Genomic DNA, 25,502 nt, shown 5'->3' with positions numbered 1-25,502 from the left:
ACTGTATATACCTTTCGACTCTTCATCCTCTTCAATGCCCTCCTCACTTCATCCTGGCTAATCTCTGCTTCTTCCTGGTCTATAACAGTCACCTCTTCTAGTCTTTTTTTCTCTCTCATTTTCCACGTTCAGCAACTCTTCAAAGTACTCTTTCCATCTTCCCATCACACTACTGGCACCTGTCAATAAACTTCCATCCCTTAATCACCCCGACCTGCTGCACATTCTTCCCGTCTCTCAACCTGTATAGATCAGTCTCTCCCTCTTCACTTTCCAACTTAGCATACTCAACTCATCATAAGCCCCTTGTTTGGTCTTTGCTACCTCTACTTTCACCTTACGCTGCATCTCACAAAACAAAAAGCAACATTTTCAGGAAGCCAGAGGCACAAAAACTTGTATGTCAGAGTAAATTTTGAATTCAGTGTTGTTGCAGTCTCTGACTGCCTTGTCAAATTAGCAATGATGCTGAATGTTTTTTTAATGCTAATGTTAGCTAGGATAAATTTTGTTAATGACATCTGTTTAGGTTTTCAGTTATCCAAGTCATGGTTATCTAAAACTTTTTAAAATAAATCCACTGGACTTTAAGAAAGTTAAGTTTGTTAATGACAGCCCTAACTAGGAAATAGGCAGTCACAGACTGCAACATCCTTCGACACCTCTGAATTCAAAATTTTCCCCTGACCTACTTTCATAGGTCAGTCATTTAATAAAAGACCCATGATCCAAGTAGTGCATAGACTAGTGCATATGGAGAAGGTCAGTTTGTGTATTGGTAAATCAAAGCACTACCTTTGATCTAGGGTCTTACACTGGCCTGCTCTATCGTCTTTCTATCCTATCCGGTTCCTGAGTGTAAACAAGTTGAAATTTGACCGTGACCTACTTTTCTCAAGGTCATCATCTCACTTTCATCCCCTTTGCCGCCCGAGTAATCTGCTTTTTGTTTAATCTTTCTATCTGCAACGGTTGCGAAGATATTTGGTGACAAATGAATGAACCAACTAACAAACAGACCAACACAAACGAACACTGACAATCGCAATACATCTCCGCTTTGAAGTGGGAATCAACCATTGGGATTTATCACTCAGAGTTCTAGCTTTTACATAGTTTCCCTTGAATCTTTTCAATACTTTAGCTTTAAATTGAATACTTGGGGTTGTATACACACACACGCTTAAGGGCATCTTGGCAGTGTTCTGGAGTTCAACTGAATTCTCTCCAGACTTTGGTCAAGGCTGGACGGAACTAGCCACCCTCAGGTCCCCAAGCCAAGTCCTTGTGGACTGAGATGCTGCCACCCTGTATTCAAATGACTTTTTTATTTTATTTTATTTTACATTCTGTTCTCATCACTGAAGGGAAATTTAGAGCACACTCTAGTGATTAGGCCGTCAAACGCATGCATATTTATATATTACTGTGTACAGGCCCCTGTAACAAACTCACACACAAGGGGCCTGTAAGCCCCTTGTGTGAGATTTCCTCCATCCAAGAAGGAGTGCTCATTTGGGGTGCTCCTTCGTAGTCAGCCCCTAAATGATCAACTTCTAAAAGGGGACGGCACCTTGCTCAAGGGCGCCTCGACAGTGCTCGGGAGGTGAGCTAGCATATCCCACTGTCAGCTCACACTCCAGGTGGCTGGGCGGGAGCTGGAATCGAACCGCCAATTTTGGGAACATTGGATGACCCACCCAACCGATGAGCCACTGCCCCCACCACTTGAGTACTTACTACAGTGAATTTTTAGATATCTGAAAACTTGCACTATTATTTTTACGTACATGTGTAAAAAGGTGCAGGGGTTGTGTCATGTGGTGCATTTATCAAGGTTTTTGTTATACAGATTGATTTTCTTTGGGGAAGGTCAAAAAATATTTGCCTGTCAGGGATATCTTAGACTTCAGAGTTTGTTAGTTGATATAGTAGCTTCACCAAACTTAACCCAAAATTTTATCATCATAGATACAACAATCATCGTGTGGTTAGTTAGTTTTTTCACTGAAAAGTTTTTTGGCAGTCAAGATGGTGTGTGATCTACAGATGACCATGTTTTATTTGAAGCAGAAAAATAAGGACTACCTGCTTAAGTCACATGTCAATGTTTTGCCTCCTGTATAGAAGAAACCTCTCTGAAAAGGCAAATAGCAGGGAAGTAAACTCAAATCAACCAGTTTCAATATTTCTGACAATTCATTTGTGGGTCCTTTAAGTAATGATGGAAATGTCTTTAGACTAGACAGTAGAACCTTATGTTGTGCTGTCACCTTCTGTTTTGTATCGTGTCTGTGTTTTTGTTGAGGTTTGGCACCATTACTAGAGTTTCACCTCAACTTTCACCTCATCTTCAAAGTTTCTGGGAACCCATTTATTTTTTTCCCAGCAAAAGTTAATTTTTTTCTAGTGTTGTTCCTCTCATTTGTTGACACAGCTGGTAAAGTAAATATGAAGAATGTAGAGGGTAACCAATCTGTGACAAGGGGAGTGGGAGCTCCAGAGGCTTGCTGATGGGTTTTTGCTCCAGGCTCATTTGAGTCCTTAAAGTTTCTGGTCTAGTTTTGATCGAAGGCGTGATGTGGTGCTGGAGCCCGTGGACCTATGGGGTTCTGATCAGAACAAGTGTCTACTGGAATGATTGTTACCAGACAGTCAGGAAAAGAGGCAGACAGGTTGGAGTCCTGAATGTTTTTTTTTATTGTTCAAGTGTTTATAGTCCCTAAATGTCTCATCTGAGGAATGTAAATGTACAAGAATGCTGCTACTTGGGTTTGAGTGTCTTTTTAAAGTATGTTGAGAATGTTTAATTCCTCAGACGTATCAGCCGTTATTGCTTCTGGTCTGATGTCAGAGCTCTACCTAAACTTAAAAGTTGCTTTACTGTGTGGAAACCAATTTGATATGCTGTGGAAGACTATTAAGTAGAGGTGTGGTGGTGCTGCCTGTCCTGACTCTACAATTGAAATATATAAAAAATAATAACAAAACAAAACTGTTTAAAACGCTGTGTAACTCTAACGAACATTCTTAAAAAAACAGCGTAACTTGAATTTTTATAACCTCAAACATTTGTTGATGGAAGTCTTGTGATTGTCCCTGTTTGTTCGTGCTTGCTTATCTGTTGGATTATTTGTCCACAAGAAATTGAAAAACCCGTCAAAAGTTTTTGATTAAATTTTGAATATTTTTGGATCTTGGTCCAAGGAAGAATTGTGAAGAGTTTGGTGGATAAAGAGTTTACTTTCATTTTTCAGTTCCTTCAACATTGTTTGATGGGTTCTTTTTTTAACATACATCACTATTCATAATTAAAATATGTATATACATACAGTATATTAACATGTATTTAAAGTGAGGGGCAATATGTCTTGGTTCACAGCCCAGTGACAGAGAGTTATAGAGACAACAAGTAAGTCAAATAGACTTCATTTTTGTGTGGATGGTGAATTATGATGATAAAAAATAAAATATGTTGTGTTGATGGAAGTACGGCCCGCTCTCATTTCCCTTCCTAGACATGTGGCTTTGACTTGTCCCTGCAGACTGAAAAATGGATGGAGGAAATCTCACCAGTACAAAAACAATGACAGCTCATTAAAGCAGGAACAACAAATGAAGGCATTTCTTCTCTCAATAATCAGACAAGACATACTGCAGATGCTTGTCTATATTTCCAGCCCATTGAAGGTCATTATATTTTTCTGTGTCAAAGATAACATGAAGCAGCATAAATGCCTGATGTTAGTGGTGGAGCTGGTTAGGAGCTGTCAGATGCAGAAAGAAGAGCACTGCATATCATTCTCATTCCTGTCAACTGATTATAAAAATGTGGTGAAGCATGAAGTATTAAATCCAATTGGTCTTAAAAATAAAAATCAGTCCTCAGGAGACATTTTTTTGTGTTTTCTGTGATGGTTTGTGAAATTGTCAGGTCTGTGACCCCTTGTGCTGCTGTTCAATCAGAGATCAGATTAATTGGAGATCTTGTCATTTATTTACCTAAGCTAGTGATATGGTGACAAACAGAATAAAACTTGCTGAATGACTAATGTCTAGTCTTGCTTTGTGACCCAAACTAACTCAAATGTCCTTGAAATTGTCTCATTTGTTATGACATTTTTGAGCTGCAATATTTGTAGACCCTATTTGTGTCCTCAACCTGATGAGTTGTCTTTTGGTGAAGGAATCCAAGTTATGCTCTGCATCTTATTTCATGAGCTGCATCACAAAAGCTTCTACGTGTGTCTATAGAATACAAACACCACCAGCACCGATGTTGTTTTCTCCTTGTATCTACAACAACACAGCTTTACACCACATGATTAAATGTAATGGAAACCTCCGTCAGCAGAAGCATTTCAAATGAGACCACAATTTCAAATAGTCATGTCAGAGAATCATAATCTTAATTCTAAGCAAAAAAAACAAAAACCCAGCAAGATTAATATTTTTCCCAGAATTGTGCAGCCACACTTTTAGCTCTTGGTACTTTTTTTTTTTTTTTACCTCATTGTGTTTCTTCTTCCTGGGGTCACCATCTCCATCACTGCTGCCCTTTTCTGTCTGGTTGGGTTAGGATAAAGATGGTTCTCTACGCTTTATCAGTCACTTGGTTGTACCGGAGGAATTTATTTTAGTCATTTTAGTTTTGGCTCCAGCAACTCCAGAGTTAAATGTCTGCCTCTTGCTGTAATCAGCAGCTCTCTATAAACTGTCATTTAGTTCTTGGTCTATTGTGTATAGTTGCTTTCTCTGAGCCGCTTCACTTAACGTAACTTCCCAGTGCTGCTGGAAGAGATATTTAAAATATTGCCTCATGTTTTTTAAAAGGATGCTAAAGGTTTCTTTGTTTTTGGTCACTTTAGTGTTTCAAATGCAAGGGTAATATGGTCAGGCTTTACACCTTAAATATCTCATTAAAAAAAGGGTTTGAAAAAACCCAGAGTAGTAAAACAAATCCTACTTGTTATCTTTCTACATCTTCTTCAAAAGGATCAACCTGTTGGCATTCTGTTAAGTTTATTTCTGCTACGTAAGACCATTCTGCCCTTGTTTGCCACGCTCATTGGCTTTTATTTGTTACAGATTTATTATGAGTGGAGCACTGGGGAACATTGTGCACCTGGCAGCAACCCAGTACAACCACAGGCCTCCATTCATTCTCAGTGATCGTCCGCTGGGGGCGACTCGCAGTGATAAGTGGGATTCTGGCAGGACTCTAGAGCATGCAATGCTTTTCAAGAACATTCTGCATTATTTTATCTGGACTTCAACATTTTTCTGATGCGTTTGTTATCGATGGGGTAAAACCTTGTAGGTTTGTGTAAGTGGCAGGTCTGTTTTGGATTCTCTGGTGAATATTAAAACATAGAGGTAGAGCTTTAGTTCAATTAGAGCCAACTAAATGTTGGCCACCCCTAAGTGGGTTTATCTGGAAGAAGGGTAGCCATGTTAATGGATTGTATGCTGAAACTTTCACTAATGGTGGATTTGTTGAATTGTAAAAGGACAGCATTCACTATTTGTTTTTTCTCATGTTTGAAATTTCTCTGAAATACTTCACTCTAAGCTGCTCAAACACGATACCTCTGTTCGACACAGAACAGCAGGTGTCGGTCGCTTGAACTTGTATTCTTGTGAATCAGCAGCATCTTTCTCACAGATTACACAGGAGTCACTTTAAACACCATTAAACCGTCACATTACACTTTCTTTTCTTTTGCCTTTAAACATTGTGGTGTTAAGTAAAAATGAATTAACAGTTGGACTTTAGTCTTCTGTCTCCAATGGATAAGAATGGATCTGACAAAAAACAACAGAAAGAAGAACAGGTAATAGAACACAGTGTTAGCTTGGTCTTGTGTTTTCTTTGTATTAAAAATTAAAAAATACATGAAAAATAACACCGGCCTAATCTGTGAAATTAGTCAGTTTTAGGCTGTGATCTTGTTACTTAGTTAAAAAGACAAAAACAATGAAGCAATATACTGTTAAAAATGTATCTTGATTTTACACCATGAGAAGACACAAAAGGAGAAACTTGTATGGACTGATTCACAGCGGTTAGAGGGTTAATTTATGTACCCAGTGATGAAATCAGATGATGAAAAAGTCAGAATCCTGTCGCCACTTTCCCCACATTTAATCTTCAGTGCATTGTTTAAAAGCACACAGATCTGTAACATGTGTAATCACGAGTTCTTTGCTAGAAAATCCAAAAAACAATAAATTATTTGTGCAGAAGTTTTGGCCTAAAAATGACCAAATTAAATATTCAGTTTTCTTTATTCTTTTACTCTCTCGCTCTCTCTCTCTCTCGCTCTCTCTCTCTCGCTCTCTCTCTCTCTCTCTCTCTCTCTCTCTCTCTCTCTCTCTCTCTCGCTCTCTCTTTCACACACATACACACGCACTGCTGATGTTGCAGATGTTGTTGGTTGCTACTTGCTCTCCATCACTTTCCCATCTGTTCTTTCTGCTAGTGCCAGTGTGAAAGGACGGCGGTGTTTATGCTCTTCAAAAGTAATTAAATGTCACCATTATTTATGTGTAAATATCCCAATGTTTCGATTCCTTATTGTTGTTGGTATCTTAAAACAGACTAAATTAATTTATGTCAGTCATCATTTATTTGTATGCAAGGCATCTAAACCAATAAATATCTGACATCTATTTCTAACGGTGGCCAATAGAGGGCAGTGTTAGACATCAAAATCTCCTGTAGCGGTCAGTTAAAAATGCTTAAACTTGTGTTGCAGTGGTATTCCTGTTAAAAAGGTTTACTGCAGCACAAGCTATATGCTTTTGGGGTAGAGGTAAATACAACTATTTGTAAGATGATCAAAGAAGACACTTGATGACTTAACCCTGACCAAAAATGTTCACACTTGGTCATTTAGTTTATGATTAATTAATAATTACCACATTTAGATCCTTGACTTCCATAAATGTCTATAAATAAACTCGCTGTCCTTCCAAGTGAAGTTTAACTCAAAAATGTGAGATCAAAAGCATTAAAGCATTAAAGCATTAAAGTATGATTTACAGCTAGAACCAATGCAGTCACAGACTGCAACATCCTGTGACACCCCTGAATTCAAAATTTTACCCTGACCTACTTGCGTAAGTCGAAGATCAAAGCTAATGCTCTGACCTACTGTCATTGATCAAAGCACGCTTTGATCAGAGCATTAGCTGTGATCTTTCGTTTGTCCACCAAATATCTTCGCAACCGTTACAGATAGAAAGATGAAACAAAATGCCCATTACTCACGCGGCAAAGGGGATAAAAATGAGATGATGACCTTGACCTTGACAAAACTAGGTCAAGGTCAAATTTCAGCTTTTGTACACTCAGAGGCCGGATAAGATAAAAAAACGAGAGAGAATACCAGTGTTAGTAGCTTTGATCTTTAACGTATGAGAGTAGGTCAGGTTAAATTTTTGAATTCAGAGGTGTCGCAGGATGTTACAGTTTGTGACTGCCTTGGTTCTAGTTTTTCTGTTGCCATTGTCACAAGTTAAATTTTGTCTCAGTCTGTGAATGGAACATCGGACGATGGTTTTTGAGCCATTGGGGAAAAAAAGGGAATCTGAAGCATTTAGTTATTTACTTATATATAAGTATAAGTTACTTACTTTCATTTGTTGGATGTGATTTGATATCAATTTTAAGTAATTAAAGTACAAATACATTTCAAATTGTACCCAGTTCTGTTTGAATAATTGTAGTGAGACAGTCTGAAATGTTTGGTTTGGCTTTGCACTGACATCAGAGAGTAAGAACAGTTCTGTACTGTGTGTTTTCAGTTCTTACACAAGCCCGCTGCTATAGTGAGGACAGATCCAACAACACACTGCAGACATTTCCCAAAGGCGTGCGAGTCTTAACGCTGCCTTCAGGAACGCCTCGCACATTTCTATTATAATAGTCCTGATCGAAGGAAAATACGCTTGTGAGAAAAAATAATTATTTTTTTTACTTGTCAACGCCATTATTGTAAGGTGTGTAGTCTATTCATAATATTCACTTTATGAAACTTGAAGGGCTATTTAGCTGAAATATGGTATTCTACCATTGTAATAATCTCAAAAGTCTGTTTTTAAATCATTTTATTTAGCATGTAAATTTTCAGACCCAAATATGAGTGTATGCTGGTAAAGGAAAATGAAGACAATGGATAGTAAATTTATCTGTTAAAACAAAAAAGAATTTCATTATATAATGTACTGTAGGTAGTAAGCCATGTAGCTGGCGACATGACTGTAGACGATGGTGCGAACAGATTCACTCTCCTGTGATACCTTTTTTTATAGTGTAGCACTTCCTAAATTATTTAGATATACATGTAAATGTATAAATATCAGTTGATTGGTAGTTATTGATTAGAAGGATGAAAGTAAAGCTTTCTCAGTTCGTCTTACATTGTCCAGGAAAGTATTGAAGAATGTCTGCCTGTGACGTTGTTGATATTTCCAACGGTCTTAAAGGCAACGCTGTTGTGGGGCGGGGTTTAGAAAAGCCCCGGTCTGAGTCACGGTTCTGCTAAACAGTCCGGGCAGGAGCGATGATGAGCCGCAGCCGCTGTACCGCCGACGGCCGCAGTGACGCTCCGCTTTAAAACTGCGCCTAAAATCAGTTCAAATGGTGCTACCGCTGCGGTGAGCGGCCCCTCGGCTCTGCGGGCATCCATGGTCTATTTCTCGGTGACGCAAACCGAGGCGCACAGCGTCAAAGCGGGACAGCCGGTCGAGATGTTTGACTCGTCGTGGAAGGTGCGGAACATTTGGGATGGGGTCCGGCTGGAGGTGGTCGAGGACCGCAGCCCGGTGGTCCTGCACAGCTTCACGCACCTGGACCCCGACCTGCCGCTGCTGGAGGTGAGTGGCAGGAACGCGGGGGAGTGGAAGGAGAAACACGGGTGAGGGGCGAGTGGGTTCCTTCCGTCAGACGATGCGGTTTGTGGTGTTTTGATCATGAAGAAGTTTCAAGGATCCGGGAGAAGCGGATCGGGGGGGTCGTCGTCCGCTGGTTGTTCTACTCGCAAGGTTAGGGTTTAGTTACCATTAACCATCGTTCAGAATTAACAGTAACAACGGAAGGAGTTATAGTGTCCAGTTACAAAAAACGATTAAGTATCAAACATACCCCCAGAGAATCAGACATGATGTCTCTGGTTGTTTTCTGAGTTTCTGGCAACCATAAACAACCCAATAACTGCTGTACATAACCAAGATACAGTAAATAAATCCACACATACCATTTAATCCCAAACATGTCTGTCGTGTTTATGATGATGTAGATGCTGATTGAACGCCTTAAGTGCTCCAGATTATAACACGGTAGTATGAGGTACATTAATGGTGCTTAAGGTGACATATTGGGACTGTTGTGACATGTTTTAAACATCAGCAACAGGATGACTTGTGTTTCTCATTGGTTTCACTCCTGCGGTATCACTTCTTCCTCTGCACAGCGCCTCTTCAATTTAATACTGGCATGTTTCTATTGAAACCCTCCAGTGAAGGCCTTACTGAGTCAAGGCTGAACATAAGTTAATACAGATAATGCTGGCATTGACAATAAGTGGTGTGTTTGTCATACCACAAATTGGTATTTCCTGCTGTGCTCTAGGATTTAGAGTTACTGTAAATAGGTGCTGAACTTAAATAGATGGGTTTTGCATTGCACTGTGTGTTTATATGGAATGGAGAAAATCCACTCTACCTCATGTGAATCCAAGGGTTTGTATATTCCTCAGCATCAATGACAGACAAAAACGTTCAACATCCAAAGGAAAGAGAAGTACAGCATCCATCAGTGATGGAATCTTCAGCCATGCTAGCTGACGACTAGGGCTGCAGTTTACATAGGCTTCATTATCTTGTAATCCACTGATGTTTTTCCGATTAATTTATCTTATATTAAAAATGTTATGTTAAAAATAGTAGAAAATAGAAAAAAAAGAGTAAATCCTAAGGCCCGAGGTGACATTTTCACATTCTATGTTTGTTTCTAAAAAAACAAACCCAACTTAATGTAAATTTAAATAGCATACTAAAAAACATGAAAAAACTCGTGAACAGAAGCTGAAATTTGGACGAGTTTGGATACGGTTTAAAAATAGCTTAAGTGATTAATTAAATTCCCAAAGAAGTTTGTGCCAACCCACTATTATGACCAAAGATAGAACTTGGCTGGTTTTCTGGTACACTCTGAACAATAAATGTTATCATTCTCATCTAATCTAATCTTATTTCGCTCATTTAAACCCGTATTCTCGTGTGTCTTCTTCACTAGATCACTTTCCTCTCCAGCGCTTGACACAGAGAGTTTTATTTTTTATTCTCCAGGTCTGCGTGCACATTGGATCAGATAAGGAGGGAGGACGAGGCATCATATTTATCAAGCTTATATAAAGCCTGGGCAGAGGACAACATCTTAATTGCTGCCACATGGAGACCATCTGGTCTTGTCTTCTGTCCACATGTTTCTCTTTTTAACTCTGTGGCTTGTTTGTGTCTCGCTCTGATATTACCAGCTCATTACTCAGAAGTATAGATGTTTCCCTCTGCGTGTCCTGAGCTCAGAGAGGTAGCTCACGTCTCCAGCTAAACTCCTCTGCTTCGTCTCTCTGCCCTAATCTAATCCTTTCCTCTAAAACAATTACCTAATGCTTAATCCCCCCGCCTGCATAGGCTGAGGGGATTCTTGCCCTCAGCTCAGAGGCTGAGGTGAACACGACTCTGCTTTGTGGATTTGTTACAGTAAGACAGGCTACTGGCTTTGAGATGGACCAGGGTGTGGGTTAGATTTTTGTGGATTCTTCTGGCTTCAAGCAAACCCCCATGAGACAGGAATCTGAATGTAATATATATCTCAGGGGTCAGGTGGCTTTTGAATGGAGATTTGCGAACGGATCAGATCTCTTGTACATGCTTTGTTGAAGTTTCTGACAGAAAAGATGATGATGTGCTGCCCCAGTTAAATCCAACTGTTCTTACTTTCATTGTTTTACATGTTTAAAACAGAAATGACTTACAGATCAGTGTGAAACGCTGTGAAGACAAGACTTCATAATGATGAACAATTTTTCTTTTAAATTTTGCTTCTCATAAAGTCTTGATTTCTAAGTTTCTATGGAAAGGATGCTGCTTATTTATCTTTATTTGATTATTTTGACACTGACACATAATCAATTCTGGGTAAACTATTTTTTTCTTGTGCTGATACTGAGTTTGCATTAACCTGTTGATTTATGTAGCACCTGAAGTCAGTTCAGTGTTTGGTATTCAACAATTATTTTTTTTAGCTAATGTCAGAAGTCCAGACATCCTGGTGATCTAAAGTCTATGTTTGTGTCTTTGGAATACTTTATTTTGTTTGAAAAAAGCTTTAGATTCTTAAAATGAAATGCTGAATTCAAATATTTGACATTTTTTCTTGGAAGATGGCAAGGAAAACAATAATCTGAGTAGTCCTGACACATCAACTGGTCAAATATTCATTTTTGCTTTTGTGGCGAAGGCATATGCAAAGCAGCCAGATGTTTACTTATCTGAATAAAGCAGCTGTTTGAGAGCTTTATTTCATGTTCCAGATGAATTAGGGACAGTCTGATTGGTTTCTGTTTCGAGCTCAGTGTAAGTCTGGAACGTCCAGCATGAGTTTGTTTGTGTGGTGTGAAGGGAGCGAGCAGTGTGTCAGGACAGAAATATGGTTCTCACAGATATGCCAATGTAAATGTGGCACTTCAGACTAGCGATGTGGATTTCATGTGTTCCAGTGTTATGGAATCTGTCACCAAAGTGATTCAGGAGTGAGCTGCAATGTGAGATCTGCAGCCTGCAGGTGCTAAAGCCGTGAGACGAGAGAAGAGAGCCGACCCTTTGCATTTTGGTGGACTTAAAAACAGCCCCAGAGTGAGCAGCAACAACACGTCACACTCCATATCCATCATTTGCACTTCAGTACCTCTTTGACTGCAGTTCTTCCCTGACTGCGCTGCTAGTTAATATTATCTCTCTTACTGTTCCATTTTTGAAGTTGGTGTAACTCAGCTGTTATTGTGTGATCTTGGGAAGTAAACTGCACTCGCACAGAATTGCTGAGCACAAAGCGTACACGATCGTGTGTTCGAGCTAAAAATAGCCATAATTAAGACTGTAGTTCTGAGAGCTTTTCAAACACCGTAATCTGGTAGCTAACCAGCAGGATTACAGGCCAAACCAACATGAAACACTGCTAAACAGAGAATAGACTGCTGCTCCAGAAGACTCAGAGGACTCAAGAGGCTGCCGACAGGAAGTCCTTCAAACTGTCAACTCATCCAGTCAGGAATTAGTTTGGTTGCACAGAACACCGGGGAACATAGCATCACGTTTACCAGCTACTTAGAGCTCTAAATTAATTTGAACTTCTGTTTTATCCATATCTTATCAAGTCATTCTACCAAATGATTGATTCAGTCCTTCCTTCCTTCCTTCCTTCCTTCCTTCCTTCCTTCCTTCCTTCCTTCCTCCCTCCCTCTCTTTGTCTGTCTGTCCTCTCCCCCCATTCCCTCATTCCTTCCTTCCTTCCTTCTTTCCTTCCTTCCTCCCTCCCACCTACAGTCATATTGTCTTCAGCACAACCACTCATTCAACAAGGCTTTCATCCCAGATAAATAAAAATATAATAACATTCCGCAGCTCCAGCCATGCTTCAAACACAGCATCTCTATACAAAAACAAAGTAGTGCACAAGACTGATTTCAGTTTTCTTGGGGCGGTCATTTTTTATCCATGTGACTCAACTCTGCCCTGAAAAGACGTGACTTCAATGAGCCTCCTGCTGATTATAAGTCATCAGATCTGAGTTGTGGGGGAAGCAGATGTCAAGTGGGGACACTGAGCAGCAGTGTGTGGGAGCTGAGATTAGACCTGGTGGGCTCTATTTTAAGATTTAAGCATTGATTGAAGCTCGGGCAGAAGTTTGGCTGAATGTTGCAGTGAGGAACAGGAGCCGGACCATCCGATTGGGAACAAAGGAGCTTTTGTCTTCACAGTTCAGTCTGAAACGAGTCGAGTAGCTGAGTTTTGGATCCAAGTGGCAGACAGAATGACAGAAACTGACAGCAACTGGAATGTGAAGGCCCAGTGCCTGGAAAAATCCTCACATCATCTGATTCTGCCTTCTCTGTCTGTCTGCTGTAGTTAAATGACCACACTTACTCATTCATGCTAGAAGGTAACTATTAGAACATTAACTACACTTTAAACTACAGGTCAAACGATCTGATTGTCTCAAATGCGACAGGAATCTATCAGCTTGAAGAGAAACGTGCTGCAAGGAGCTAAAATAGGGGACAAAATCACCTGCTGAAATTGCCACTGAGTCACCAGCCTGATCACATACACAACTTTGTGATTGATAATGACTGATTAAGTCAGTTTAGCTTTACTAAACCCGGCCAAATTGCTCAGGCAGCAGCTTGAGGTTTGGGTTTTCCATTTGTGCCAGAGATTGAAAGACAAGAAGAGTGAAAACGAACTGGTTGGATGAGCCACATATACAAGTAGCTTGAAATAGTGCACAAAGTCATTCCCCTCTCATTATTAACTTTACTCTGAATTCTTGACAATTCAAAATAAAGTGAAGAAAATTTGGAGTCGTAGTTAAAACTAAATAGAAAGAATTATGTGATGGCAGGAAACATGGACTGAGGTCTTCTCCCAAATCTAATAATTTGTACTTTAGCCTATGGCTGATCTGTCAGCCTGATTTAAGATAATTTTGTTCATGTTTGAATCTGTTTTTTTTAAATGAAAGACAAACAGGCAAAGGCAAAAATAGAACCTAGGCAGAGAACATTCCCAAAAACTTTCAAATTGGCCCAGATGTTGCTAAGGTACAACAGTTTCATATCCATATTTGTTCAGAGTAAAGAACAGAAGAGAAAGTTTGTTCATTAGAATCAGTATTTTTTGAATGTTTCTGGTACTCCTGATATTTACTTTCGATAGTTGAGCTACTGTTACAAATATATATAAAGATAATTATTTTATACATTCAGTAGAAACATTCATCCTCTCTACCTCTGGTACCTGACTTTTAGCTACTCTCTAGAGTTTATTGTTGCTATAGAGAATAATATTTTTCTCACATATGCCAAGTGTTTTATGAGACTGACAAATAGCCTAACTTTTACTTTCTTAACATTACCAAATAAAGTTAAATTGTTTTTAGCTTTGCTAGCAGCATGAGTTTTGTGACATCATCAGATTCTTCTCGCCATAGCTACGGAGCGATTACTGTAAAATGAAGAGACTTTCTTGGTTCTTGGATTCAGAAGCTTCCAGACTTCAGTTCAGAATCACTGTACTGAAGAAGAAAGTGAGGATTCAAGTGAACAACCAAGGTCTCAATATTTAAACACAATATTGAGGAATTTTCTGAATGTGCTTTTTTCACTCCTCCCCACTGCATCATGCCTCACAATCTCACTGCTTTTCTCAGCGATTGTTAGCGAAAGGAAGCTGCTGGCTTGTGCTGCTGGGGTGTAATGGAGGTGCGCTGTTGTCTTTGTTTAGCCATTGACCGTTTTGGGGCAGGCTTTCTCTTTCTACTGGGAATCTCCCTGATGATCTACATTTAGAGCCGTACTCTGAGGGGCTTTCTAAGCCTCACATGGGACCGTTTTTCGCAGAGGCAGGTGTATTTTCTGTTGATGAGCATCAACAGAAAACACCTCTAAACACACACCCTCCTCACTAACTCTCCCCAGAATGAGGGTTTACTGTTCTCCCCTTTTCTGTGTTGATCTGTTGCTATGCCGACTGGTTGCATTTGTACAGCCTGTACACCATATACACTGTAGATGTCAAGATGGGAGGTTTGCGTTGAGTGAAAAACATTTTTCCATCCGTCATAGTTTCATAAAAAAGACACTTGTATTTGTTGGTTGATGTACAGGCCAGGGGCCGTGAACTGTTTCACCTCTGAGATGGAAATTAGCCTCGGCTGTGATTTACAAATTGCTGTGGTGAAAATAAATCTTGAAATACTTTTCGACCACTGTGGTTTTGAAGTATTTTCTTTTGAAACCTTGTTTGACACCAACATGATCCTAGACTTCCTGTGGATTTGTATATATTTTAACATTAGTGGTCGTACTTTTTATTATAATTTTTTTTGCGAATAAAGGTTGCATCCTGCTCAATTTATACACAGAATCCATTCATCCTGCAGTCTGACACAGTGTGATCTGATTTTCCCCTTTTTCTCTCTCTGGGATCTTGTGTCCTTTTCTTTGGCTGATCCCTCTATACCAACACTTTCATTCACCTCACATTCCTCCGACCCAACATTCATGGTCAGGATTGTGTCGGTGAATGTGGAGCAGATAAGTGTTAGAGCGAATGTGGAGGAGACTCACTCTGGATGAAAGATATTTCTGTGGACACTGCTGCAGTTTTTAAATTTTCCAAGTTTTTCTTTAACGGTCACACGACGAGCCAAGAAACTTGAGAATATTAAAAACTGACTTTTCATAAATCATTATTGTTTAGGTCATTTTTTGCCTGATACCCAACATTTTTTAATTTGTTTTTTTCTGTCACTGTGCTGATCGAGGATAGTTAATTTAAAAAACATTAAACATGAGTGCATAAATATCCTTTTTGCCTGTAAGGTGAAATTGCATTCTAGTGCAAGAAATTAAAAATGATAAGAACGTTTTTTTTAATCTTTTGTCTGATATTCAAGTATGTATGTGTAAATTAATATCCTATTTGTTGGAACAAGTAACAGCTTATCTTTATTGGTATCTGCTTTGGGTGAACCAGGACTGTGCTAAACTAAGCTTACATAAAAAAGAAGACTATCAAGCCAAGTGAATTTCATTTGTATAGCAGCAAATCACAACAGATGTTCTCAAACAGAGAAAGTCTAGACTCTAATCTTTATTCTACAAAGACCCAATAATTCCTCCATGACCAAGCACTTGGCATCAGTGACAAGAAAGAAGTTGTCTTTTAACAGGCAGATCCAGGAGTTTTTCTGCTGACAGCGGGATAGGTTCCTATTCCATTTCTGAAGGTACACCTTCCTCTCTCTGCCAAGGAGGTCAGTCTGTCAGCTCCCAGCATTACAGACAAAACACTGGAGCAGCGGTGCTCACACAACTTCAGCAGGCCAGCTGCTTATAAAATGACCAAGTCAGAATGAAACAAAAATGCAAAGCATAGACTTCTTTATAAGTATAGTGAGAATTCTTTTGTGAATAATGTGTGTCAATGTAACTTGCATAACTGCATGAGCCCATATTGCAAGACACAATAAACTTGATTTTTTGTCAGGTCTTGAGTTTGACTGGAATCAGCCAGGGATGTGTAGTCCGGACAGTAGCTGCTAACAGCCTCAAGTACGCTTCAAGTTCAGTATTATAGCACATAAAGGTTGTTGATGGATTACAATGCGGTAATTCTGGTAGTCCAGGAAAGCACCATTTACTCATCTTCTTTTTTCCTTTCGGCTTTTCCCTTCAGGGGTCGCCACAGAGAATCAACTGCTCCATCTGACCCTGTCTTCTGCATCCTCTTCTCTCACACCAACTACCTTCATGTCCTCTTTCACTACATCCATTAACCTCCTCTTTGGTCTTCCTCTAGGCCTCCTCCTGCCTAGCAGTTCAAAACTCAGCATCCTTCTATCAATATATTCACTATCTCTCCTCTGGACATGTACAAACCATCTCAGTGTGGCCTCTCTGACTTTATCAGACATCAATTGATAGGCTGCCCTGTGTCAATCATGCGATCTACCGCAACTACCGTTGCGATCCACACCCACTGCGATCACGTTCGACGTACTGATCAACCCTGCTCTAGGGGGACTTCCAATGAAATCTGGTGAAAGATTGGATATTGGCAAAGAAATAATCCTGTAAATGTTAAAGTGGTCTACGTACATGAGCTGCTGTTGTTGTTGTTTTTTTCAGTTTCTTTTCTTTCAGTTTCTTTAATGTTGCAAGATAGGGTTTTTACAGTGTTTCCCTAATTTCACAAAAAGTACAGTTCAATAATGTCTGCTAAACTGTGTTGTGGGCTGGGAGATGGGTCAGGTGAGTAAAATAGAGAGGATTGTTCATCCTAAGCAGAGGTGCTCTAATGAGGACCATCCTAGATTAAATTTTTCCTTACGGTCCAGTGCTGAAAATGTTGTTGCACTGGGGATCAACTTTGAGATGTCATTACCTGTTTTGCAGTCTGACACTTTTTGCCACAAAGGCTGCATCCTTCTTTGAACTGGAAAGATCTTTTCATATATTTATTACCGTTACTTGAGGGGAAACCACCTCAGAGAGGTCTCATCTTATTCAGTTAAGAAATGAATTTGTAAAGACTCAGCGAGAGATGGTTCGCCCATCACCAACAGGGAACGTAAATTGCATTCTTCAAGACTATGAAGGCTAGAGCTCCCTTTCTAGTTCAAACGCTGTCATGATAGGTGGGATCCCTGGCTAGAAAATAGTCTTACATGCTTTGTGTTTCTGCTCATTATCTGCAGGCAGACTCCATGTTTCTGTTTGGGATAGCCTTAGTTAACAGTTGTATCTATCATCCCTTCTATTCAAGTGTTTCAGAGCTTTTGAAGTGATACTGAAGCCTTCTGTTTTAAGTATTGATTGTGCCGTGTTTTGTTCAAGTGGTAGGCAGAGTTTGGTTCGCATGGCAACGCTCTTCCTTGTTGGAACACGGATGAATAGGAGCATAATGGTGGGAACTGACTTGGCGGATGGAGTGAGGGGCTGCCCTTGAACGGTGCGTTTTTCAAAGCTTGGCGTGATAGCAGCGTTGTCTCTGTGGTTCGCCTGATAAGCGCCGCTCCCGCTGTCAAGGCCCTCCGCTGCAGCTGTGCCTCAGTCATTATGGTGTATGGGATTTACAACAGTTCAGGGGGTTACCCTTTCCCCTTCCATTTATCTGTCACTGACCCCCTCCCTCTGTAACATGTGGAGAGATCTCAGCTGGGGTTACCGAGGTCCATGTTGTGTGGAAGAGTTTCTTTTGTTCTTGTTGAAAGAAGTCACTTTACTCACCAGAAATTTGTTGTTGTCCCAATCGGAGCCAGTTACTCTGCTGTTTTGTCTCCAGGTTCTGGTCCAGGACAATTGTGGAATTTATCAAACTGACTTTAGTGTTCTGTTTCTGCCTGAATAAAGTACTACTACAGTGAACAATTATTTTTACTATCATTTAAGATTTCTGTAGTATTCTTCATATACAGTACAGTATTTTCCGCACTATTAGGCGCACCTAAAAGCCTTTAATTTTCTCAAAAACCGACCGTGCACCTTATAATCCAGTGGACCTTCTTTGTGAAAAAAGTTTTTTAATAGTCCATTCATTGAAGGTGTACCTTATAATCAGATGCACCTTATGATCCAGTGTGCCTTATATATGAAAAGGGTTTAAAATAGCCCATTCATTGAAGGTGAGCCTTATAGTCCAGTGTGCCTTATAGTGCGAAAATGCTGTACTTCATAATCTTGTAGTGTGCTTTCTGTGCATTACTGTAAATATTATTTGACAAGAATTGTGATTTACTGAACTCAACAGGCTTAAAATCATTATTCAACTTTTCTTTAGGTTAATTATTCCAACTAATTGATGAATTATACAGAAAGGAAAACAAGTTACCTCCTCAGACATCAGTGTTAGAATGGCAGGCTGGTAAATAAAATAATAAAGTGTGTCACGTGTATTCCCTCTTACTTTTTTATTTTCGTTTTCAAAATTAAATTGGTTTTCCAACTTCACAGTCATCCTCATTTGAACTTTCTCCATGGTAACAGAGACACAGTAGAAGGCTCTGGCACTGACTTAGATGTAAACAAAGACGTCCTGATTTAAAAAAAAAAATACAGTCACTCACTGAGGAATGATGACTAATCCTCCCAGGATTCACTGCAAGGGGCCATGAGGGATGACTGTGGCATGTGAGATTACATACTAGTCCTCCATCATGGTTTGAGGGCTTGAATAATGCACGGCGCTCTGCTACTTATGTTGAATATGTTTGACAGTCTTACTGCTCAGACTGTCAAGGTTTTCCTGTCTGTTGCTATGTGATTTAACATGAAAGCTCTTGAGATGGATGAAATGTTCACATGAAACAGGAACAGGATATTGTCCTTCTCATTTGATTTCAGGTTGCTTACATCCTTCAAGAAGACCAGTATTAGTGTTTTAGATTAGAATGTGTATATCATATGAAAATTAAAAATTTGTAAACTTCAAGGTTTCTAATAAATACACCCTTCATCAGTTATGACATATTCATGTTTCAGTCCAAATTATAATAAAAGGAAAAATAATTCATTGTTTTGATGCCAAAACAATCGTCATTGTCTTTAGCTACTTATCCAGTGTAACCTGACCACAGGCTGAACTGGAGTCTATCCCAACTATGGACTTACGGTGCACACTGGATAAGTCTCCATTTAATGGCAGGGCCACACACAGACAATAATTGACCCACACAACACGCAACATCTATGTTGCTTGTTTTTGGAAGAAGGAGAAAGCTGGAGAACCTGGAGAGAACCCATGTAGACATGGGGAGAACATACAAACTCCACACAGAAAGGAACCAAACCAGGGACATCCTTGCTGTGACGCAGCAGTGCTACACACTGCTCAGCTGTGCTGCCCTGGAAAATGCTTTGTTTCAGCCAATAATCATAAATTCCATCAAAATGTATTGCCAGAATTCTCATATTGTCATAGTAAACCAATTTAATAACCTATTTAATAACCTTTATGCCTTCCTGATGATAATACTGCAAAAAGACAAAACAGTGTTATAGTGTCCTTAGACGTACAGATGAATATCCATAAATGTTTGATTTCTTGGTACATGTTTTATTCTGTTTTACTTTAGTTTGGCTTTATGTAGATAAAAGACTTTGTTCCTGTGGTTTGAACTGTGTCACGTAATCCTATATGGGATGAGTCATTTCATAAAGCAGTAACACGATATAAGCCATTGTCGTCAAGCTGACTTTATCCCGATGGTTTTTTCAGAGACTGGAATCTGCTCAGGTCTCATTCACATCATTCAAGAAGCCCAGGAATGAACTGAGAGCTGCTGCTGATTCATGGCTTCATTTACACAATGATGTAGAATCGAGACTGTTCAGCAATGCATAGTCACAGAAGACACATGAAAATAAAAGAGTAGTACCAATATGGTGATTGGTGATTGCTTTTCTAAACGAACTACTTACCCTTTAGCACTGTACAGTTTAAAATACTTTAAAACAAAGCGGTTACAAACTTCTATCTCTTCAGATGTTTCTTTCAGTCCACACAGGATCCAAAATCTAACTGTCTTCAGGTTACAGAACCGTAAAACAGATAAAAGCATCGCATATTTGTTTCAAACATCTCTTAATCAAGCAGTTGATTAATTTATTAACAGTTCCCATTCTGTCTTGTTAAAGTAAATAATCAGCGATCTGCATTAACTTTAAACTCTCTCAACCTCTTTCTTATTCATAGTGGTGAATTAGTTTTAGGGAGAAGTAAATATTTGTCATCCTCTGACTGGTTTCTGGTGGGTAACATTCAGCAGCTGTGATGAGGGTTACATGGAAGACTGTTGTTGACTTTGTGATGATGGACGAAGCGCTCTCTTCTCTTGCCATTCATAGCAAGTCTCTTTTTTTTGTTTTGGGGAAAGCAGCAACAAAGCTTTATAATGGTGACATGTAAGAGCCTAGAGAATTGTCAGCAGCTTGTGCTAATTCTGTGTTTGGTATATACAGGCTGCAGCTTGTATTGTAGGACCACTTATCCAGTAAGCTCTGTTTAGTAACAAGCTATTGTTACCAAACAATCCATGCACATGATTCACATAGGGTGACTCACAGAGAGAAGAGAAGGCCAGAGAGAAGATAACTAGTCCATGCAGATTGTTGTAATTAGAGGGTTTCAACTCAAACAGAGACGTCAGACAGCTTTAACTTGGCGATTGGCATGGTAACAGCAGCATCCTTTCAAAGCAGGCATTTAAAAAACTTGCTACAACGTCAAAGTCCAATGTTTCCTTCAACAAAATGAAAGGATAAAGCAACTCTTGCTGTCAAAGCAAACCGTTAACTGAGGCCATTATCTCATTTCCTGTCTTTTCTGTGTCTTAGAGCTCAACGCAGGAGATCGGCGAAGAGGCCGAGGAAGACGCCATCTTCACCATCACGCTGAGAAAGGTGCAGCTGCACCATTCGGCCAGTAAAGGACAGAGATGGCTGGGGGTGGAGACTGATTCGGCCCTGAGCCTCTACGAGACCTGCAAAGTGCGAACTATCAAGGCCGGCACGTTGGAGAGGCTGGTGGAGTACATGGTGTCAGCGTTCAGGGGCAAAGACTCAACCTATGTCACCATTTTCCTCTGCACCTACCGTTCCTTCGCCACCACCAAGCAGGTGCTGGATCTCCTGCTCAATAGGTAAAGACGACACACTTCAGTACACACTGGTAGTTCCCAGGGGATATATTTGGCCCCACAGGAATGTTAATAGATGAAGAAATCAAAAAAATATTTCAATTGTACAAATAGAAACTTTACTCTGATTTTATGTTTTCATCCCACAGAAAGTCTAATGCATGAAATAGTCAAGGGAAGAACACTAACTGATTTCGACCTGCTCATATCTCATTTCTACACTCAAGCTATTATTCTCCTAATTTTATGGAAGCACATGCAGGAAAATAAATACCTGCTTCATCCTTGACTTTCAATTATGTACTGGTACTTGCTTAAATGAGGCAACATAGACAGGTAGCTGGTGCCAAAGTATTTTTTTTACATCAACATATTTACAGTAATTCCCTGTTTTATATATTTGCTTTATTATAATTTTTAATATGAATCTTATAATACATGTTAAATTGAAATGTTTGTGTCAATTAAAAGGTAACCAACCAAACTGAATAAGATGGAAAAAGATTGCATGCTTTCTGCTGTAAAGGACCTCAAACTTTTATTTGTTGATTTAGTTGTTTGATTTGAAATTAGATGGCTAACAAATGGCTACAAAAAGCTAAAAAAATAAATAAAAGGGTTCCCTGTCATTCAAAGGGCATTAGCTACAATCATGTGCAATTCCTTAGAGATGTCAAAAAGTAGCGCATTTTTTATTTCTTTTTTTTAACAAGATAAATCTCTGGCAGAAACCATACAAAGTCATATAAATGAGGATTTTTTTTCCAGGTATGCAAAGCTCCAGAATGTCCCTGCAGCCACAGCACACAGAGTCTCCCAGGACGACTGCACAGAGCTGAGAAAGTGAGTCTGCTGTGACCTTCAGCGTTGAGCTGCCAACATTAATCACTGAGTGCAATCACAGCACCGGCCTCATCCCACTCCTCCTCAGACCAGAATATAAACAGGGTTTGAAGTTCTAGTGGTCGATTTGTCTTTCCTAGACATTCGACAGGCTGTATCTGCAGGAGATTGATAAAATGCGGTTCATGAACTGATAAAAGCAAAATAAATCATGTGGAAATAAAACATTTTTTATAGATCTTACTGTTCTTTGTAGCTTCAGCATTTCCAGTGCAGACCACTGCCGTTGTTAGCATTGTTAGCGCTTCTTGTTGAAACTTCTAGACATATTTGATTCCACATTCAAATTAATATTATTATATCCCGCTTCAAAGCGGTGATGTATTTCTTCAATACACCTTGCGGTGATACTTCGACACGGTATCAGTGATGAACCCGAGTTCATTGGGTGTTTTGGGTCTTTAATCATCAGACGTCCTAGCCCGGGCGACCCAGCCGGGGGCGATCACTCCCTGGCTTGTGTCCAAGTAGCGCACCATGGATCCCCCCTATGGATCCACAGCCACCGCGAGGCCTTTTCTGCGGCTTCAAGGATGTTCTTGCTGGCTCTCCTCGACTGCAGTCCTCCAAATCCAAGGAGCTTGAACACTCTCTGGAGTGAATGACCAGCGAAACCTCTGCACCCGATTTCAATGGGCTCACAACGGGCTTTCCAGCCGTTCCTTCGGCACTTACTGGTGAGCTCAGAGTATTTGGCCCTCTTGCGCTCATTGGCCTCGTCAATACGGTCCTCCCATGGGACAGACAGTTCCAATATGACCACTTGCTTGGTAGACTCCGATGTTAACACCATGTCTGGGCGGAGTGAAGTGGTAGCTATGTTGGTTGGGAACTTAAGCTGCCTTCCCAGGTCAACTAGTATCAGCCAATCAGGTGCGGTAGCAAGGAGCCCTCCTGAAGAGTTTGGCTGGTGGTTTGCCTTCTGACCCGCTTTAACGAACGTGATTGGCTGCTTCGGGGCGACTTTGGCCTTGCTGTTCTGTATCGCTGTGCAGATGGAATCCGCCACGGATTTTAAAACTTGGTCGTGGCATCAGCGATACCGCTCCTCTCCTAACGCCTTTAGGCAGCAACTCAGGATGTGCTCCATGGTGCCCCTCCTCTGGCATAACTTGCACTCCGGAGTGTCTGCCAGGCCCCAGGTGTGAAGGTTGTCGGGACTTGGGAGAACGTCATAGACGGATTGTATGAGAAACCTTGTGCGCAGAGGTTCAGCTGTCCAGAGCTCTGCCCATGTGTGTTTGCGAGGCTCCACATGCTCCCACCTAGTCCACGCCCCTTGCTTGGACATGCCGACCGTCTTACTGGAGCGTTCTTCCTCCACCTCTGCGCGAATCTCATCTTGGACTAGTTGGCGCTTCTTTCCACAGACACTGTTGTAGCGTGGCTTGGGAAAACTGCCAAGGCCTGTCCTTCCCATTGCCACTGTTCCAACCAAGGTTTTATGCCTCAGCCTTGCCTCTGCTCTGCTGACAGCTTCTTGTGCTTGCCACTTCCTCCCAGTCTTGACAAGGATCCCTGCTGAGGTCACCTTTGTGTCTGCCGAGTCCCTGTACATCATCACCTCTCTGGATTGGGTGACTTTGAACTCCTCTGTTAGTCCACTTAAGGGGAGGTGCAGCTTGTTGGAATGGCCAAACAGGGCAATGCTACTTAAGGACCGAGGAAGCCCCAGCCCCAGAAACTGGCTTATGGAAACTGGCTGATGAACTTTTCTAGTGCCTCTACCTATTGGAATTGACAGTGTTCGTCCGTCCGTAACAAGTGCTTTTGTTTTAGTACTATTGGATTTTTATCTGTGTTAACATGACTTATGTCTTTAACATGTCTTTAAGCCTGGAGAAGCTTTCAGGTGCTGATAAATCAGCTATAAACAGTAATTCAAAAATAATTGATTAGTTTTACTAATCACTCTGTAATGAAGTTTCAATTACTTTTTCAACATATTATGAAATATGATGAGCTTTTGCATAGACTCAACTTTGGACTTGGAAATATTTCTTTAATATTCAGTAAACAATAAACAAATCTTTTTTTAATGACTGTTCTTTTGAAAGAATGTATTCAGGTGTAATATTTAAGGGAAGTAGCTTCCTCACGCAGCCTAGACATTCTGAATCTCTCATAGATATGAGTGTGGTTATGATTGTTATTCACCGCCCTTTGTGGAGCTTGTAGTGACTATAACATGGATATTAGCTTAAAATTGTCACTCTGTTGGAAAGTTCATATGTATTTTAAAAATGTACCGTGACACACTTGATTTTGTGTGTGATGCAGCACTGTTTCATCCATCCTGGGAGCCTGGTTGGACCAGTACTCTGAAGACTTTTGGACCCCTCCAAACTACGACTGCCTGCATCAGCTTCTGTCCTACCTTAACCGCCACTTCCCTGGCTCGGACCTGGAGCGCCGCGCCCGCAACCTGCTGGCCCATTTCTACCGCCGACAGCAGTGTGAGCCTGATTCTGATGGTATGAAGGCAGGACAAGAGAGAGACAAAAGTACATGGACTCCAGCAACATGGAGTTCAAAACGCATTTGTGGTCAAGATGTACCTGTGATTTATTTTTCTTGTTTAGAAATTCAACATGAATCAGTCTTAAATTTGTTATCTATGAAAAATCAAACAGTTTGCTCTCAACTGGCTGCAGGCAAGTCAGTTCTCACATTGGAATGCTTGTTGTTGGAGAGGGCAGCCTGACTGTACATGTGATAGGACTGGTTGACATTCACTATCAGGAGACATAAGAACTGAGTGGAAATTTTAAGAGCCTTGCAAGATGAGTGGAAGGATGAGAAGAGTGAGGGCTGTGTTTAGGTTGAGTTCAGTTTGAGACTGTGTCTTGAAACATATTTCGTGTCCCTTCAGGGGAACACATCGGCTGCCCTTTTGCCACGCAGGAAGAAAGCGGCTTTGAGGATGAGCTTCCTGCTTTTAGCTTTCTGTCATTTGACCCCATCATGGTGGCGGAGCAGTTTACGCTCATGGATGCGGTGAGTTCCTCAATATCCTTTCCTTCTTTTAAAGCTGGTGTAATTGATTTAATTATCAGTGAGTCAGCTATCATATCTGTTGTCACAGAAAACAAGTTGAATATATATAATATAT

At 40.4% G+C, this 25,502-nt stretch overlaps 1 protein-coding gene across 4 annotated transcripts in view; it reads left to right on the top strand.

The window, feature by feature from the left end:
* LOC137592404 (ral guanine nucleotide dissociation stimulator-like) overlaps positions 1-25,502 on the top strand; it is a 52,913-nt gene that overhangs the window by 13,485 nt on the left and 13,926 nt on the right. For 2 of the 4 annotated variants that reach the window (XR_011035016.1, XM_068310555.1), the window contains exons 1-5: positions 8,528-8,880; positions 21,186-21,490; positions 22,256-22,330; positions 24,671-24,864; positions 25,263-25,387. Coding sequence is in view for 3 of the 4 variants with exons in the window: in XM_068310555.1 (XP_068166656.1) it covers positions 8,692-8,880; positions 21,186-21,490; positions 22,256-22,330; positions 24,671-24,864; positions 25,263-25,387 (888 nt within the window). In the remaining variant the exon portion in view is untranslated. Of the gene's footprint in view, positions 1-2,568; positions 2,676-8,527; positions 8,881-21,185; positions 21,491-22,255; positions 22,331-24,670; positions 24,865-25,262; positions 25,388-25,502 lie in introns of those variants that run through there. The other 2 variants (XM_068310557.1, XM_068310558.1) reach the window with 2 other exon arrangements.

The sequence above is a fragment of the Antennarius striatus genome, chromosome 3 (genome assembly GCF_040054535.1).
Source record: "Antennarius striatus isolate MH-2024 chromosome 3, ASM4005453v1, whole genome shotgun sequence".
In the NCBI taxonomy this organism is placed as follows: domain Eukaryota; kingdom Metazoa; phylum Chordata; class Actinopteri; order Lophiiformes; family Antennariidae; genus Antennarius; species Antennarius striatus.
The sequence above is the reverse complement of the archived record's forward strand: the minus strand, read 5'-3'. Positions and strand labels throughout refer to the sequence as shown.